Genomic DNA, 19,453 nt, shown 5'->3' on the forward strand with positions numbered 1-19,453 from the left:
TATTGTTGTGGTCAGGGCTTTTTTTGTAGCAGGAACTCCTTTACATATTAGGCCACACACCCCTGATGTAACCAATCCTCCTGGAATTTACAGTAGGCCCTGTATTAAGAGCCATGTAATCTTTTGGAGGATTAGCTAAATCAGTGGGTGTGTGGCTTAATATGCCAAGGAGTTTCTGCTACAAAAAAAGCTCTGGTGGTGGTGGTTGTTGTTGTATGGATTGCATAATTTTAATTGGTAGGGAGGAAAAAAACCCATGAAGTGGTCCCTGTGCAATGTTTCTCTAACCTACCCCCACATAAACTGGTTTGGGGCATGAACTTGTGGATTTACCTTACCTTGATCACTGAAGAAAAATGGTCTGGCCCAGGGGAATTTAAACTTCTGTCTCATTTAATACCTTTCTTTGGTCTAGTGCCTTGGCTGTCACTCTCAAAGAACTTGCAACTTTTTTGTGGAGGGGGTGGGTTGTATATGTGTGTGCACATTCACTTGGGAGTCATGGTGGGCATTCAATGAAATTGCTGAGCAGACAGGTTAAAACGGATAAAAGGAAGTACTTCTTCACCCAAAGGGTGATTAACATGTGGAATTCACTGCCACAGGAGGTGGTGGCGTCCATAAGCATAGCCACCTTCAAGAAGGGGTTAGATAAAAATATGGAGCAGAGGTCCATCAGTGGCTATTAGCCACAGTGTGTGTGTGTGTGTGTGTGTGTGTGTGTGTATATATATATATATATATATATATATATATATATATATATATATATATATATATATATATATATATTTGGCCGCTGTGTGACACAGAATGTTGGACTGGATGGGCCATTGGCCTGATCTAACATGGCTTCTCTTATGTTCTTATGGTGACTTCTGGTGACTGACCCTACTGGGGGTCTGGAGGATATTCAGGGTGGTGGCTGAATAAAGCCTGACTCCTGGTATTCCTTGGAAGTCTCCCATCCAAGTACTTGCCAGAGTCGACCCTGCTTAACTTCTGAGATCTGACAAGATTGGGCTTGTCTGGGCTATCCAGGTAATGGCAAGAACTTTGAACTTCTGGTTTGTATCTAATTGGCCATAATATTCATTAGTCCATTTATCTGTGACTGAGTAGGATGAGACTAATAAGCATGTAGTTTTCAAAGTTATATGAAAGTTTCTTGGACTTTAAAGGAAGTAATTGGTGTAACCAAGTAACCCTAAAATGCAGGGAAATTCAGATACGTGGCTGGTCATCAGTGCCCTGTTTCAGCTGTGAACACTAACTTACAGAGGACTTGTGGCTTACATTTTAAGGAGAAAGCATTTTCAGATACTGTCATTAGGGTTAATTGCAGACTGATCTAAAGGGTAGGTTGCCATTGCACTGTTAAGCCATCAGCACATGTTGCCTGGTTATTCTCTGAATGATTCGCTCTTTCCCCTCTCCATGTAAGCCACCCTAAGCCTGCTTCGGCAGGGAGGGCGGGATATAAATTAAAAATTATTATTATTGTTATTATTATTCCTTTTTATATTCACAACAAATCCGTGCAGTAGGTTAGACTGAGAGTGTGTGATTTGGCCCAGGGTCACCCAGCAAGCTTCCATGGCAGAGTGGGGACTTGAACCTGGATCTCCCAGATCCTAATTTGACACTCTAACCATCACACTGCACTAGCTATCAACTAGAAGCCCTGGTTCAGAACTTTAAGAAAGCCAGTATCTGACCTACATCTGTGGTATAATGTTGCCTTGAAATACCGTTTAGAGATGTCCTACAATCAGATAGGGCTACAGAAACAGAAATATCCAGTTATTCTGCAGTATGCTAAATGCTTTCAACCAGAGAATCTTTCAGTCTTTCAATCAGAGAATCTTACCCTTGCACACTTCAACATTCTACCTTCAGCCTTCTTGGAAGGCAGATATTGTCATGTCCCTCTCCCTCAACTGTTCTACCCATGCCATACAGGGAAATAGAGTCTATTGAACATGTTCTGCTGCACTGCTCAATCTATAACAACATCCAATCTCAGTATATAGCTCCAATCCTGTCAACTTTACCAGGAAAATATGAATAACTTTATGTTTCCTTCCTTCTTTTAGGCTCTTCCTCAGAGATAACTTATAAAGTTGCTTAATTTTGCCTTTGGGTGTGTGGGATATGGAAGTGGCTGACTGAGCCTCAATAAATTTACTTTTCTGTTGGAGGAAGACATCATCTCTCCATCACCCCCACAATCTGTGCTCACTTGTTTGTGACCATCACACCACATGTGCCCTCCCAATTTTAATTTATTTAGTTTTGTATTCTTATTACTATTGACGCTCCAGAGCTGATCTTGTATTGAAATAAACTTTGACTGACTGAGATAATTGGGAACACATAAGAAGTACTCTGAGCATTTATTCAACATGCAGTATAAATATGAAGTATGATTATCATCTTTATGAAATCCATTATGTACATATAGCCATCCTGTTCACTGAATTGGACTTTATAGAAATTCTCTGCAGCTCTGAGCAGAATGGCTTTTCCATATCCCAAAGGAGGCTATATTTCCAGCTGTTAAAAAGCCCTGAATAGTAGTAACTTGGCAGTGATGTAAAATGGAGATCCCTACAACAAAAGATGTTATGGGACAATTGTAATGGGGTGGGCTGTACTTGTGTGGTACCCTCTTTCTGAATGTGCAAGAAGAAGCATGACTAATAAATTAGAGTTGTATGGTGCTTCAAAAGAATTATGAAGTGAGGGGGGCAGGGCTGAGGCAGAATATCCAGTTGGCATCCCTGCTCATACTCTCACATGAGTCACAGCTTCCCCATGGGCCACTCCCTTTCATATGATCAAAGGCTGTGTAGGAGAATCTCCTTGTGGAATGTGGGTCAGACTTGGCTGATGTTGGGTACCAAAAGCCACATCCCATAAATGTGTGCCTTGTAGTTTAGATCCACATCTAGGTTCCTGAATAAGAGCTTCTGTGTATTCAGCCTGCCCCCAATAATGCCCTGTCTCATTAGAATCTCCTTCTTGCCATTGAAAAGATCTGCCAATTCTCATCTGGCCACACTTGCTGTCCACACACTCTCCTCTCCACCTGAATTACTCACAGTTTCTTCATCGCTCTGGCTTTCCACTGGTATCTGTCTCATTAATTTTACCAAATGGAATCCTGTAGTATTTGTCCCCACTCACTGTCCCAAAGCTCAGTGCTGCTGTTCTGCTTGTGTGTGTGTGTGATCATTCATCCATAGCTATAGCAGCATTTCCCTATCTTCTTGCTTCATCTCCTGAATTTAATTTAATGGGCTACATGGCTCCCTTCCCAGATCCTTTGTGTCTCCTATTAAGTTAGTGAAGTCCCAGCCTTGTGGTGATTCCCTGGAGGCACCGCTTGCCAATCAATACTTCATGGCTTTTGTTTATCATTCTCTAGCAGCTTGAGTCTATGTGAGTATGCCTCATTCAGGTCCCTAGAAATTAACTTCGGAAAGGTGGGGTGGAGGTAATGTGATAGAACAGATATTATGGTACAGGTTCAGCTGTAAAGCATAAATCAGTAACAACCAGAAAATAGTGCTGCTGGGATGCTGATGCAGTTTTCAGGCTGTGAAAAACTTGGGTGGCTCTGTTTTTCTAGGCATTTGCCATTGTTCCATGCTCAGATCTAAGGAGTCTGTCATTCCTATTTGATCTGTGATTAGATTTAGATTCTGAGTAGGCTTCAGAATTGTTCTAAGAAGCACAAATGTTCACACTTTCCCCCCATTCCCTTGGATTCAAAGAAGCTACTGCCTTCTCTCCTCTTTTTTTGCAAATTATTTGGTCTCCACTTAAAGAAAAGGAGAAACTGTGTCCATGTGTTCTGTCCAGTTGTACAGAACAAATTGTACACTTGGCTAGTGTTGGATTTTCCTGCACTATCATAGAATAATTTCAGCTAACACTTGGGGGGGGGGCGTTGCATACAAATGCCAGGATTAGGATCATTTCACATTCTTGGTTCAATACTAAAACAGTTAAGAGTATAGTCAAATGCCCTTTGTAGATTTCCTGAGTGTTTCCAAACAAGTGAGATGTTCCAGAATGCATAAAAACTAACTTATGCACTCTGCACAATCCCGCCCCCCCCAAAAAAACACATGGTGTCTGATGTCATAAGTGCACTGTTTTACTTGCAGTCTTTAGCATTCTAACATGTTCCTTTTCATGTTTTAATCTGGTCATCTGTGAACATATGAATCCTGTAGATTAACTAACAAAAGGAAGGGCACTTGGATCCATGTCATAGGAGAGGAAAGGTTTGTTGGGGCAGAGTTTGTGAACATAGAAACTAATTTCACCACTTTAGAAATCTTCAGTTTTATCCTGTGATGCATAACAGGAGGGTGGTCATCATAAACACCTTCCTACCAACTGCACAATTTTCTGTTTACCTCAACTTTCATATTTCCAGTATTGAAAAGATGCCCTATTACATTGAAGATTGCCAGGCATCTCTATTCAGTGACCTGTTTCCACATCATTTTAAAGCTAAGCCAAAGCTTGCCCAATCAAAAATATACAATCAATATCGTATTTGAGCCTCTACAGCACTGAGGAGCTGAAATATGAAAATGGGAAAACTGGTCTCTCAAGATCCTCTGTTGCTTTCTTTTTCTGTGAAGTGTCTGATGGGTGGGATTCTCTTGTTTTCTTCTGACTAAGCTTTTCTCTTCCTTTGGCAGGTAAGACGATGAAGTAACAGAGATGCTTCCCTTTGTGATAGCCACCCTGGGTACAGCAGGGGCCCCCTGCAAATCCTCTAACTGCAACAACAGCACCAAGGATTACTGCTACAGTGCCCGTATTCGCAGCACTGTGCTTCAAGGGTTGCCCTTCGGAGGGGTGCCTACAGTCCTGGCCCTTGATTTTATGTGCTTTCTTGTAAGTATGCTGGAATGGTGGTTTCCTGAATTGGCACAAGACCACACTCCTTAGCCAGAGACAGTCCAAAGGATATTTTGGGACCTGAGGGAAAGAACCCAAATGACACCTTCCAAGGTGGTAAAAATATAATAATAAACCAAATGACAGTTTGTTGCCCTTTAATGAAACCCTAAAATCTGCTCTTTGAGGCCGTTTGCCTCACCTTGCCTATCTCTCCTCTGACTATCTTTTCTCTGACTGCATCTTCAGTACCAACATGATTGTCATTGTGAGGGGAGCTAGCAACTGGCTAAAGGTGAGGGTATGCTGGTACTTACTGTGGAGGGGAGGGATGGAGCAATTGTTGTCACTGCATAATGATATCACAAATGTTGTGACCTAGAAATGCCAGCATTGCACCAGGGCAACACTCTAGCATTCACATAAAAACACTGGATGATTTCAAGATCATCACCGTGGTCCAATGCCAGCACTTCCAGGCCACAACAGAAGTGATAACATCAAGAGGCAGCAGTGATTACTGCCTCCCTCTTCCCGCCCCCTGTTTGGCCAGCCTGCTTTCTTCTGCTGACCAGTTGAGTGTGGGTGGGCAGTAGCCATAATTACTTGGAGGTTGCCTACCTTGGTGGACACCTGATAAGCCTAGGATTATAGGATAGAGTAAAAGTGCAACAATGGCATTTATGCGGCTGAAAATGTGCCCCACAGAGATAGGGCTATCATGCTGTCACATGTGGCTGTGACCCTTTCCACCTGCAATGGTGGTAGACAGACTGGGATGAGAAAGTGAGGTGCTTTAAGAATATTTGCAGATAGATGCTGAATGTCTTCAGATCTGTTTTGATAATTGTGAAGGCTAGAATCTTTCAAATTGAAAGCTGAGAGAGCATGAGAAACTGAATGCACAGACTTCCCTACAGTTTCTGTTGTGTTGCAACTACTAGTAATATTCTGCAAAATGGTTAACTTTCATTGTGGCAAAGAGACCAGATATATGGGTTTTTGTGTGCAGAAAGCTGAGCTTCTTTATTGCACAAAATCTGGAGCTGCTAAAGCATCCTTTCCTTGTACCATCACTTGGGCTGGGTGAAGGATAGGATCGAAAGGAATTTTGCCTTATTTTTCCTCATTTGCCTTTCCACAGGCACTGCTGTTTGTTTTTTCCATTTTACGCAAAGTGGCCTGGGACTATGGGCGGCTGGCTCTGGTGACTGATGCTGACAGGCAAGTACAGCTACTTCTTTTGACTAAATGGTGGAGAAACATTGTCTCATGTGAAATGAGGTTAGGGGTGAGGTTAGAACGTAAGTGTTCCTTAAATAGAAGCTCTAGCAGGCCCTACAGCTTAAGACTTTGAATCAGAATCTCTTGGTAATTACTGGAAACATAAAAATATGCCCCTCCTCCAGGTATTCTAGTATAGGCCTAAATGAGGTTCATAAAGGGTTGTCTGAAGGAGTCTCTAGCCATGATGCTTGACTTGCAGGAGGCTCTGTGTAGGTAGCCTCTAGATCCTCCTACTGAGCATCTCCTACTGGCCATTCATGGGCTCACTGTATTCCATTCACCAGTTCCTTGTGTTGTCAATGTCAAATGTTCCATTTCTCTTCCACATCAGTCTTCAGGCTAAAGTCTAAAACCACACTATGGTCTCCTTTAACATACCTGTAATTCTTGTAGTTGAAATGAGAGAGACAAAGATGCAAGGGAAGGTTTGTAAATTCATTATAAGAAGCTTGAGGTCTCATAATGATGGGCAGGTTTCTCCAAATTTCTGTGGTCATGTTCTTCTTCCTAGATAATAAAACACTTTTGTGGTAATGAGTTCCATCACCTTTATTGGATGGGAGGTCACACCACCCAGGTTCTTTTTGTTCAGAGGGTTAAGGGCAGAAAGTAACTGGTAACTGTGAGCCAGATGGCAAAATCAGAACTTGAAGAGAAAGGAATGTGAGGGAGAATCAGCACAGCTACATCTAATAGAATTGTCAACCTTCTCTAACATCCTCAACCCCTGCTGCATGCTGGCGGTGACGTGATCCACTAACTTTCATCCCCACCACTCACCACCCTGGTCTTCCTTTGGTGAGTTCTGAGAATGTGCCAGCGCAACCCTAACAGTGAGAGCCAAAGAGATGAACAAGTGTTTTTGCATAAGAGTGGATGGCATCAACTGAGTTATTTTGCTGGCGTCATGGAAACTCCTTATTGGCATAGCAGAGGGAAAGACAGAACTGTAACCATTTGTAATAGTTGCTGCTGGAGTTTTTGTAGATGATACAAGCAGGAGACTGGAGTGTTTAATGAAAGGAAGTTTACTGAACAGTGCAGTTCTTGATGATAAGAATATTAAATAGCTGTAACTATATGTGCAATTTTTTTGTTTAATGTCATTTATATCCTGCTTTTCTGTGTGGCACACACAGGGTTTGAACTAGACCCCTCAGAGCTGCTGAGTTTTTTACACCTTTGGCTCTAAAGAGAGATTCATACCAAGAGCTCTATACAGCCCACCTTTATTTTCCTACTGCCCCATTCCATTCTCTCTCTTTCTCACAGATTGTATACTGATGGTCTGAATAGCAAGAGAAATCTAGCTTTGAATTCTGCTTGTTGCTGGGACTGAGGAACGGCAAGAGCACTGAGTTTGCAGACCCCACATTCATTCTTGTAAGAGATCTTTTGTGGTATAGTGGGTAGAGTGTTGGACTAGGATCTGGGAGACCCAGGTTCAAATCACCACTCTGCCATTGAAGCTTTCTGGATGATTAGGGGCCAGTCACACTCTCAGCCTACCCTACCTCACAGGGTTGTTGTGAAGGTAAAAAGGAGAGGACAATGTAAGCAACTTTGGATCTCCACTGGTAAGAAAGCAGTGAAATAAATTATAACCAATGCTAAGTCCATAAATTGAATACGACCTTTTGACTCCCTGACTTCATAACTTTTCCTTCTCATACACCATCAGCCCAACTAACTTCTTTTTTCAGTCCAGAGTTCTGTTTCAACAGCTAGTGAGGGGCCACCTCATCCTGTGAGCTACAGAAGACTTGATTATTACAGAGCAGTATAGCAATAGAAGGCATCCAAACCTTATACAGGAAAGGATGAACAAATTCCAGAAAAGTACTGTTGCCCTTAACCCTGCTCCATCCATGGAGATTCTATCAACTCTAGCCATGAACGGGAAGTCCTAGAGCAGGGGTGTCAAGCATACAGCCTGGGGGTCAAATTGGGCCTCCAGAGGGCTCCTATTAGGCCCCTGAGCAACTGGCTGTCATCTGCTTCCTTCATAGAATCATAGAGTTGGAAGGGACCTCTAGGGTCATCTAGTCCAACCCCCTGCACAATGTAGGAAACTCACAAACACTTCCCCCTAAATTCACAGGATCTTCATTGCTGTCAGATGGCCATCTAGCCTCTGTTTAAAAACCTCCAAGGAAAGAGAACCCACCACCTCCCGAGGAAGCCTGTTCCACTGAGGAATCGTTCTAACGGTCAGGAAGTTCTTCCTAATGTTGAGCCGGAAACTCTTTTGATTTAATTTCAACCCATTGGTTCTGGTCCTACCTTCCGGGACCACAGAAAACAATTCCACACCATCCTCTATATGACAGCCCTTCAGTACTTGAAGATGGTGATCATATCACCTCTCAGCCGCCTCCTCTCCAGGCTAAACATCCCCAGCTCCTTCAGCCTTTCCTCATAGAACCTTCTCCCTATCTCTTGCTTCCTTCTGCATAACAGCTTGCTTTGCAAGGCTTGCTCAATCATGCAGGAACTACAGAGCAAAACCTCTGTTTTCTCCATTGGCTGTGACTCCTCCTTTGGGAACAAAGAGGGGAAGGCAGAGCTTGTTTTTCCAGGTTCTCTCAATCACACAGCAGAACTACTGAGCCAAACCTCTTTTCCTTTCTCTTCCTGGTCCCCTGGGGAAGGAAGGAAGGAAAGATCCAGAGCTTCCTTTGCCCAGTTCCCTGGATCCCATGGGAGAGATACAAAGAAAGCACCTTTAATACCAACAAATGCTAAGCATGTTTTAAGGTTTTTAAAATATATATATTTAATTGTATTTGTCTGTGTCCTTTATAAAGTTTATATCTCTGCTATTTAATCTTAAATAGTTATGCACATGTCCAGGCCTGAAATGGCCCTGCCCAACAAGGTCTCATTTATATCAGATCCAGCCCTCATAACAAATGAATTCAACACCCCTGTCCTAGAGAATCCTTGCTGACACTGTGCCAAAGGGACTTGCTGCTGTTTTTCATAGGATGTTCTGCACAATCACTTCACTTGACATCTTATTGTAAACTCCCAAATATCGTGCCACCCTTCCTGCCTTAGCTCCAAGCACAAAAACAACATCCTATAACTTGCAAAATTTTGCTTAGCATCCTGGATGACAGAATGTTAGGAGCTCCTTTATACTGACTCAGACGAATGGTCCAAAATGCCTGTTATTGTCCGCTGTGACTGGCAGGAGCTCTCCCCGATCTGAGTCTTTCCCATTCCTGTTACTTGAGGAGCCTTAAACTGAAAATGAAACCTTGGATCTTCTATCTGTAAAGCATACTCTCTGACCTGTGCCGCCCCCATCCCCCACCCCCAATATTTGGGTAGCACTTATATTGGAAGCATTTGGAAGTACTTAGCAAAATGTATTTCTTCCAGTGGAAATAGGAGCACTTGATTGACATGTGAAGTTCCTTAATGGAGATCCTATTAGAAGTGTTCAAAGAAGTAGATGGCAAATCTCCTACATGCCTTATCACATGATGGTGCTATATAAGTTAAAAATAAAAATGCTGAGTGCTTCTTAGTGGCATCAAGGAAGAGCCCTGCTTTGATACTAATGTACTCCATAGTAAAATGTATTGAGCATAGCCATTTAGTCTTTGGCTCATGGACTGGCCAAAATGCCACAGTTCTTGCAAAATCAATTCCCATTGGTTATGATATTAGAATGATATTACAATAGTAGATGATATTAGAAAACCTATATGAACAATAAAGAAACCCTCTAATGTTGGTATTTGGAATTACTTTTCTTCCCCAGGAGCGTCTATGATGAGGTAAATGTCTTCCAATGAAAGCCCGTTGTTTGTGGCTAGAGTTGCTAAGTTCCCCTCCCCCGCCACCCATTAGCAGCGGATGGGAGGGGTAGAGTTCTGGGATCCAGGTTGGGAAGCTCCTGGAGACTTGGGAATGGAGCCTGGGGAGGACAGGGACCTCAGTGGCATACAATGTTGTAAAGTCTACCTTCCAAAGCATCCATTTTCTCCAGGAGCATTTATCTTTGTAGTTTAGAAAGAGCTCTAATTCTGAGGATCCCCAGGTCCCACCCACCTAGAGGTTAGCATTCCTGTTTGTAGCAGCCTGCTGACAATTCCGACACTTCAGTTTTCCCAGGATCAGGTTTTCCTGGCAAAAACATATGGAACACTTTTCCCCCCATATATAATGTTGACTGAGGTTTAAAAAAAGAAGGCAGCACATTGGTAAAATCAGTGGACTTCTGGAGTTCTATGTTCTTTTTTGTTTATAGAAAGAAAATAAATGGTAAGTGGCTGCCCTTGGAGGGCATTTTTTAGTGATGTGCAGGTGAGTATTCTAAAAGAGCAGTGTCATAGAGCTTATTCTGCCCCACCCTCTCAAAGCACAACTTGAGTGATGGACATAGGTTTTCATATGATGACATGAAGTCCAATGGTTTGCTGCAGTTTGTCCAGGGACTTGCTAGGCAAGTTGTATTCAGTTTGTTTCTGATGTCCAGTTTCAAAATACACACATTGATGTTTTTGTGAGACTGACTGCATTGTTGCCCAGGATTGTGAGGCTACAACCTCCTCCCAACTCAACTGGAAATGATCAAAACATATGCCATATAGTGGTACTCCTGTACTGGTGCAAGGCTTTGCGGCTGCTCTCCATTCCTGAAAGCCTTGACTAGGGCCAGGGCATTTTTGGCCCTGGCTGCAGCCTCATGGAATGAGCTTCTCCTAGAGGTCAGGGCCCTACAGGACAGGGCCTGCAGACAGAGCTCTTCCACCAGGCTTTTTTATGAGGCAGCAGGTGTCATTTTTCCATCTATTCATCAGGCTTCTCCTGTCAGTCTCTCTGCAACTGAGCTGATGTGGTCTTGGTGCCTCAAGAGTTGTTAAGTTATGCTTCTCTGAACTGAACATATGACATATATTTTGGTTGCCATTTTTGTATATTAGATTGTGGTTTTAATGTGGATAGTTTTAATCTTGTTTATATCAATTTTTATTGTTATTGACTATGTTGTACCCCACCCTGAACCTATTCATGGGAAGGGTGGGCTAAAAATCAAATCAATCAGTCAGTCAAAGAACTAGAGATGCTGAAAACATTGCCACAAATGAGTTCACCAGGTATATTTTCCATAATTGTAGGTACCAAATACTGTAGGTATTTGTAATTGTAGGTACTGTTTTGGGGCTCATTCATTAATGTGGCAAACAGTCCAATCTCCTTGCGAATTTGCCAAAGGCAATCAGCACTTGAAGACAATTAACTTGCTCCCACCATTGCAAAGGTGCCAATAAAACAAGGAATAGATCACAAAAAACAAGGGAATGGGTCAAATGTAGTGCCTGGAAGTAGAATAAGCTGGAATCTTCTTTCCTAGGACTAAGCCTCATTGAATAAAATGGGGCTTATTTCTGAGTAAAACAGTTTAGGACTACACTCTCAGTCCCCATGGTCTAGAATGACAGTTTCCAGACTGGAATAGTTTGTCGCTGTGGTTGGAGTGAGTGCCTTCCTTACCACCGCTAAGCTGTTCTACTTAGACACAAGTTCCCTTTAATTCAGTCATCATACTCATAAGAACATAAGAGAAGCCATGTTGGATCAGGCCAATGGCCCACCCAGTCCAACACTCTGTCACACAGTGGCCAAAATAATTATATATATATATACACACACTGTGGCTAATAGCCACTGATGGACCTCTGCTCCATATTTTTATCTAACCCCCTCTTGAAGCTGTCTATGCTTGTAGCCGCCACCACCTCCTGTGGCAGTGAATTCCACATGTTAATCACCCTTTGGGTGAAGAAGTACTTCCTTTTATCCGTTTTAACCTGACTGCTCAGCAATTTCATCAAATGCCCACGAGTTCTTGTATTGTGAGAAAGGGAGAAAGGTACTTCTTTCTCTACTTTCTCCATCCCATGCATTATCTTGTAAACCTCTATTATGTCACTCCGCAGTCCATATTTCTCCAAGCTAAAGAGCCTCAAGCGTTTTAACCTTTCTTCATAAGGAAAGTGTTCCAACCCTTTAATCATTCTAGTTGCCCTTTTCTGCACTTTTTCCAATGCTATAATATCCTTTTAGAGGTGCGGTGACCAGAATTGCAAACAGTATTCCAAATGAGACCGCACCATCTATTTATAAAGGGGCATTATGATACTGGCTGATTTGTTTTCAATTCCCTTACTAATAATTCCCAGCTTGGCGTTGGCCTTTTTTATTGCAATCGCACACTGTCTGTACATTTTCAGTGAGTTATCTACCACAACCCCAAGATCTCTCTCTTGGTCAGTCTCTGGTAGGTTCTGAGACCATCTGCTCCATAGCACAGTCATTGAGAGCATCAAGAAACTCAGTCTCTTTCTCTCAACCAGAACACATATTGACCCAATCAATATGCGGGTAGTTAAAATCACCTATTACAACACAGTTTTTACATTTAGCCACTATCTTTAATCATTCCATCATATTATAATCGTCCTCTATCTTTTGATTTGCTGGGCGATAACAAACTCCTATTGTTAAATTTCCTTTCGGGCCCTCTATTTCAACCGAAAGCATTTCTAGAAGGAAATCTAATTCTCTGACCTCAGTCTTACTGGACCGTATGCCCTCTCTGAGATACAGAGCCACCCCACCTCCAACGCTTCTCTCCCTATCCTTCCGATATAACTTATATCCAGGAATCACCGTGTCCCACTGATTTTCCTCATTCCACCAAGTTTCTGAAATTCCCACAATGTCTATTTTTTCTCCCAACACTAAACATTCCAACTTACCAATTTTACTTCGAACACTTTTAGCATTTGCATACAAACATCTATAATTTCCCAGGCAAACTAGGCCCACAACCTTCCTCCTGCCGCCTCGAGACTCTGGCAGGCAGTCCATTCTGTTTGTCACCATCTCAGTGGACAATTCTGATCCATTACCCATTAGTAGCAGCTAACCCTTCATCTCTATGAGATGAGTCCTCCCGAACCAGAGACTTTTCAGCTCCTGTCAGCTTTCCCCCAAGATTTAGCTTAAAAACTGCTCTGCCACCTTTTTGATTTTAAGCGCCAGCAGCCTGGTTCCATCTGGGGACAAGTGAAGACCGTCTCTTTTGTACAGCTCCCGCTTGTTCCAGAAAGCATCCCAGTGCCTAACAAACTTAAACCCTTCCTCCCTACACCATCATCTCATCCACACATTGAGACTGCTAATTTGTGCTTGCTCCTGCCCTGCACGTGGAACAGCTAGCACTTCTGAGAAGGCTACCTTGGAGGTCCTAGCCTTAAGTCTCCTGCCTAGCAGCCTAAATTTTTCCTCCAGGACCTCACGACTGCATTTCCCCACATCATTGGTGCCAACATGCACCACGACCACTGGCTCCTCCCCAGCACTGTCTATCAGCCTATCTACTACACACGTAATGTCTGCTACCTTCGCACCAGGCAGGCAAGTCATCATACGGTCAGTACGCGGTTTTGCCACCCAGCTGTCTACTTGCCTAAGGATTGGATCACCAACTACCAAGACCCTCCCCCTCCCTGCCCAGGGATGGTTCCTTGGCGTGAAAGGATTCCCGCTCACCAACTGAAGAAGAGGTCCCTTCTGAGGGCGCATTCCCCTTATCCTCAGCCCGGTGCCCTGTTCCCTCTTGACCCTCATGCTCCTTGGCAGCAATGGGGCTGCCACGTTCAGAGTGAGGCTCATCTAATACATTCCCGAGAGTATTCCCTGAGTGCCTAACTGACTTTCTCTGCTTCTCCAGGTCAATCACCTAGGCCTCAAGGGTACAAACTTGTTCCCTGAGGACCAGGAGCTCCTTGCATCGAGCACACACCTAAGACTTCTGTCCTGTGGGCAGATAGTCATACATGTGACACTCAGTGCAAAACACTGGAAAGCCCCCACCCCCCTGCTGGCATTCTACCTTCATGATAGCTTTTTCTTTTTTTTAAATATACCGTCCCCTTTTAAATCCTCTTTGTTTATGTGGCTCTCCTTCTGGAGGTCAACTTACCTTATTGGGAACACAAGGAAATTAGGGATCTGGGTTCCTGGTCCTTACAGAGCCCCCAGGCCAAGAGCCCTTTAGCTCTCGCCCTTCGGCTCGTGCCAAAGGCTCGCGCCACTGGCAAGGCTCAGCTTAACAATGCAAAGAGGGTGGGGAACACATAGGGTTGCCAAGTCCAATTCAAGAAATATCTGGGGACTTTGGGGGTGGAGCCAGGAGACTTTGGGGGTGGAGCCAAGATCAAGGCTGTGGCAAGCATAATTGAATTCCAAAGGGAGTTCTTGCCATCACATTTAAAGGGACGGCGCACCTTTTCAATTCCTTCCTTCCATAGGAAATAATGAAGGATAGGGGCACCTTCTTTTGGGGCTCATAGAATTGGACCCCTTAGTCCAATATTTTTGAAACTTGGGGGGTATTTTGGGGAGAGGCACTAGATGCTATACTGAAAATTTGGTGTCTCTACCCCCAAAAACAGCTCCTCCAGAGCCCAAGATACCCGCAGATCAATTCTCCATGATTTTCTATGGGAATAAATCTCCAAAGGGAATAATAGAGTTCCCAGCAGACATTTCCCTCCCCTCCCCCCGCTTTCTGACAACCCTGAAGCGGGGGGAGGGCCTCCAAACCGAGGGATCCCCTGCCCCCACCTGGGGATTGGCAACCCTAGGGTTTGGCCTAATATGCAAAAGAGTTCCTGCTACAAAAAAGCCCTATTTGTACTTGAAATTGTTTTAGCAATTATGACTGCTATTAAAAAAAAAATAATCACAGAACGTTGCTAATAAAGCAGAATCTGGCCAAAATACCAAGTTGTCAAATGCATCATTTCTGCTTCATACCCATGGGATACAGAGGACTCTAGAGGTGTTGGTACTTGGTCAAAATATCACAATACTTCAAAATACACCCATCCTTTCCAGGCTCTACTGTTGCTATTGCTCTTCTTCTAAGGAAAAAGCAGAGAGAGCCTTTCCTGCCCCTAGAAGCACAAAAGGATTTCCCCTCAACACAGCACATACTTTTAAAAAGAGAGTATAATTGTTTAAAACAATTACAAGTCAGGCTAGAGTTTCCAGGTCCTTCCAAGTCATCAGCAGGGATTGGCAGGGGGCAAGGTTGCCAGCTTCAAATTGAAGATGAAGAAACAAATTGGTGCAGAGGGAAATAGAATCTTTAATAATTGTACAGCCTCTACACATCTCATGTGTAGCTTCATCAGGGGAATAACTGTTCAATTATTAAAGATTCTATTTCCCTCTATACCAATTTGTTTCTTCTTTGTTTTGCCTTGGTGCAGACCCCTTTTTGCCAGCTCCAAATTGGGAAAATCCTGAAGATTTGAGGGTGGAGTATGGGGAGGACAGGGACCTCCACGGGGTTCGATGCCATAGAGTCCACCATCCAAAGCATCTGTTTTTTCTAGGGAAAACGATTTTTTGGTAGTCTGGAGAACAGTCGTAGTTCCCTAAAATCACCCCTAAATGCAGGCTATTTTTTTTTTTTTTTTTTAAAGAATGTGCTTAGAGGCTGTTTTTTCTTCATTTTTACAAACAGTATTTTTATGGCACAACCCCACACTCACGTTTTTGGACACAAGATTCTGTTGTGAAATATCCAGTTTCAGGATGTGCCCATGCACAGCAAACAACCTAAATCTAGCACGCAAATTGCATGTAATTGCTGAGATTCTTTTCAAGCTGGCTTCCATCAACCATTGAGCATACCAGGAAAAAAAAAGGGGCGGTGGAAAATGACAAACCCCACCACCCTCAAAATTATAAACGAGCCCCTCATCACCATAACAACCAATAATGCTTCATATAATTCATAGATTATTGACTTGTTTAACCCCCACCCTGATTCTTAATGGTCCTTCATGCACCTCACTTTAGTCACATCTCCCCCATCAAGCCCCACCGCCCTCCAAACGGAAAAAGAGCCCATTAAAAAGCCACCCTTGGCTGTCCAGCTCAAAGATCTCCCTGGCTCATTCCTTGGCATGACCTCTCCCCCTGGCACGCACGAGGCGGCCCTGGGTCCCCCTTGCAGGCAGGCAGGCAGCCATCCAAAGCCGGCGCTGACGTTCTCCAAGGTCCTCTCCATGGCTGGAGGCTCCTCAGGCTGAGGCGGCGGCTACCCAGGGCTGCCCTCCGGTCTCCTCAGGCCGCTTCCGCCTTCGCCCCGGCCGGCTCCACGTTGCAGCGTGACGACAGTGCCAGGCAGCTGAAGGCGGAGGAGCTTCAGGCGCTCACCTAGGAGACTGGAGAGGCGGCGCGGCCTTCCCAGCTTCCGTACGGAGCGCGGCTTGGCGCTCTGACGCAAAGGAACTTACCAGAATGCCGAATGTGGGGGGTTGGTGTGACTAAGTCTCCGTCCAGGGGCACCTTTAAGACCAACGGAGTTTTTAGAGGTGATGAGAAGAGTAAACGGCTCGCTCGGGGAAAAAAATCAAATTCGCAGAATTCGCAGGGGCAGGCCAGGACTCGGAGGACTCGCTCGCGGCGGCAGTGCGCGGCGGCGGCGGCCCCCGCTTCCATTTTTTTGCACAGCGGGGGAAGAGGGTTCAAATCCGGGGGTCCCCCGCCAGGGCAGGAGGGTTGGGAAGCCTAGGAACACAGCCACTCCTAATGAATCAGCAACAATCATCTTCAGTCACCTTCACCTTCAGCCCACTCAACCAAACAAACAGCAATTCCCCAGCAACCACAAACTCAGAATTTTCAGCAGTCACACAAAGTCAGAAATTCTTAGCAACTTCCCCAGCTGCTCACCCTTATATCAGTTATTCTCTGCTCTATCTCAAGAGTTTCTCTGCACTCTCTCAGAACTCTCTGAAATCCAAGGAAGAGGGGCTCCCAGGAAGAGGGACCGCATCCTCATTCTAATTACAGAAAATCATATTAGACTAATTCCCATGTTCTTACTGGAAACTGTTCTCAAGTAAGCATGCATAAAATTGCAGTCTACAGCTTTTATTACCAAAGTTTATTAGTCTTATCCTTAGCAAAGAAAAGTGCAAAATTGAGACAGAAGGCTGACTGGGTGATATGACCTATTGTTTGGAGGGTTGCTGCCCTGTCCTCTTCTTCTAACCCAAGAAGATGGGATCATGGCTTGGGGTGGGATCTTTCTAGGGCTGTTTTGGCCTCCCAGTCCATCTATAAACAGGTCTACTCTCTTTAAAAATTAGATGAAGGATCTCAGATGAAGGATCTGGCCTCATTCTACTTACAGAGATCATATTTAACCCGTTCCCTTGTTTTGCAGAATCCATACTTAGTTTTAAGAGTAACTGTAGCTGCTATGCTAGGTTCCTTTGCAAAACAGCTAAGTTGTAAGCAATAAAATTGTGCTGGCTGCTATACTCAGAATTCATTAATGAGAACAACAAAAGGTAGAATCTACTTTAAAACTAATTAATCATAGTTGCAGAGAAAATAATTACATCTGTGCAGTGGTGGCATCAGGAGGATTGAGACTACATGCATGCCTGCATATAACAATTAACTTGCTCCCACCATTGTATGAGCAGGAGCAAAGGTTTGGACTGCATATGTGGGCTGTGGAAGATGAATACCTGGGATTGGGAGTAAGTTGGCAGCAAGACAGAAGTCAAGAGGCTGGTGGCCAGCATCATTCTCCTCACTGCAGCTAGAGTATAAGTTCCCAGATAAGGCCTTCCTTGGCATTCCTGCCACATGGCTTGGAGTCTGTGATGGAAGAGACATTACAAAAAGGAATGAACAGTTCAGAGAACAGTGGAACAAAGGTTGCCTCATATCTGGGGCCTGTCTTGTTGTTATTCAGTGTGCTGTCAGTATATGTGGCATCTTACACAGGGGAAAAAAGGGAGGTTTGGTCCAAAATGTTTGAATATAGATTTCAAGAGTGGAAGGGGGATGTAAAATAAAACAAGAAAGGACAGGAGGGGGAGGCAAAGGTAACAAGGAACAGATGTGACCTAATGCAGTTTACAGAGTCATCCTAAGCAGTTACAGTCATTGATATATCCTTGGAAGGGTATAACTCTGATGGTACTGTAAAGGAGGCATTTCTCCAGAGACCATTCCTGCCTATTCGCTGGTGCATTTCTGCAGGGATGGCTTTCATCTACAACTGTGATCACTTAAATTGTATGCGGGAGGCTGCTGAAATGGCACAATCTCACTTCCTGGGGAGTGCAACCACATTTGGTTTACATTTAGATGTTTTGTCTGGAGAAACACCTGCTTTCAACAAGAACACAGATGATCTGCCAGGCTTCAGGTAAAAAGAGTCTTGTGTGTTTAGGTACTTTCTCTTTTGTAATCCTCCCCATCTCTACCTCTGAATATCTTCATGTAACACCAAACAGTAAGGGAAATCTGAAAGAGAACTGATTTCTCCCCTCACCAGAGTGATCCAAACAAAGGGAAAGGATAAGTCCCAGTTCTTCTGAACCATTTACACCATTGAACTGTCAACTACAAGAGTAAGGTTATTTTCTTCCTCCAGTCAGATTTCACCAAGGGATCGCTCCCCAGGACCTTGAAAGACCGCTCAGCAACAGAGGATCTTCTTATTGAAGTTTCAGTTTGTCTGCAACTCTCCTTTTCATTTTTTTTCTTTGTCTTCAGGCAGCGACGCTGGCAGTTGGAACAAGAGGAACGGGAATAGTATGTTGTGGTTTTTTGTTTTGTTTTTTTAGGATGCTTCCCTCCCCACAACTTCTGCCCTCCATCTTTTTTCCTCCTCTTTTCTGCTGCTTCTTTTGCAGTGCTCTCCTTTTTGCTTCTGGACTAATCTTCACTGGGAAAGCAGGGCTTTAACTTTTCATCCACTTTGATCACTGCACACTGTTACTGTCTTATACTTTGGTGTTAGTCAAGATAGGTTAATACGCAAGAGTGGGAGGGTTGGGAGCTCATTTATAACATCACAAAGCTGGCCAGAAGTGTTTAGATGGGACTAGGTATGTAAGATTTTTGGAAACCTTGAAGCCGGGGGAGAGCGGCTGAAATGAAATTTCAAGACAAATTAAAATAGTGTAAACTTATTTTCTTAGAGTTAAGCTTTCTGTGATACTTCAGGGACACTATACACTAAGCTATGTACATAACGCATTTTAAGTTATTCTGCTTGGTGTATTTGTGAAATTTACATGTATAAATTCCTTAGTTCTATTCACATGATGATTACTAATACAGCTGTTGTTAAAGATGAGGCAGTCAGCCCATCCTAAGGTATCAAAGTATGTCTTAT

At 43.7% G+C, this 19,453-nt stretch overlaps 1 protein-coding gene across 3 annotated transcripts in view; it reads left to right on the forward strand.

The window, feature by feature from the left end:
• TMEM63B (transmembrane protein 63B) overlaps positions 1 to 19,453 on the forward strand; it is a 130,541-nt gene that overhangs the window by 69,844 nt on the left and 41,244 nt on the right. For 2 of the 3 annotated variants that reach the window (XM_060244616.1, XM_060244602.1), the window contains exons 2-4: positions 4,722 to 4,920; positions 6,068 to 6,151; positions 18,833 to 18,867. In XM_060244616.1, coding sequence (XP_060100599.1) covers positions 4,744 to 4,920; positions 6,068 to 6,151; positions 18,833 to 18,867 — 296 coding nt within the window. In that variant the 5' untranslated portion in view covers positions 4,722 to 4,743. The remainder of the gene's footprint in view (positions 1 to 4,721; positions 4,921 to 6,067; positions 6,152 to 18,832; positions 18,868 to 19,453) is intronic. The other variant, XM_060244608.1, reaches the window with a different exon arrangement.

The sequence above is a fragment of the Heteronotia binoei genome, chromosome 1 (assembly GCF_032191835.1).
Source record: "Heteronotia binoei isolate CCM8104 ecotype False Entrance Well chromosome 1, APGP_CSIRO_Hbin_v1, whole genome shotgun sequence".
NCBI lineage: Eukaryota > Metazoa > Chordata > Lepidosauria > Squamata > Gekkonidae > Heteronotia > Heteronotia binoei.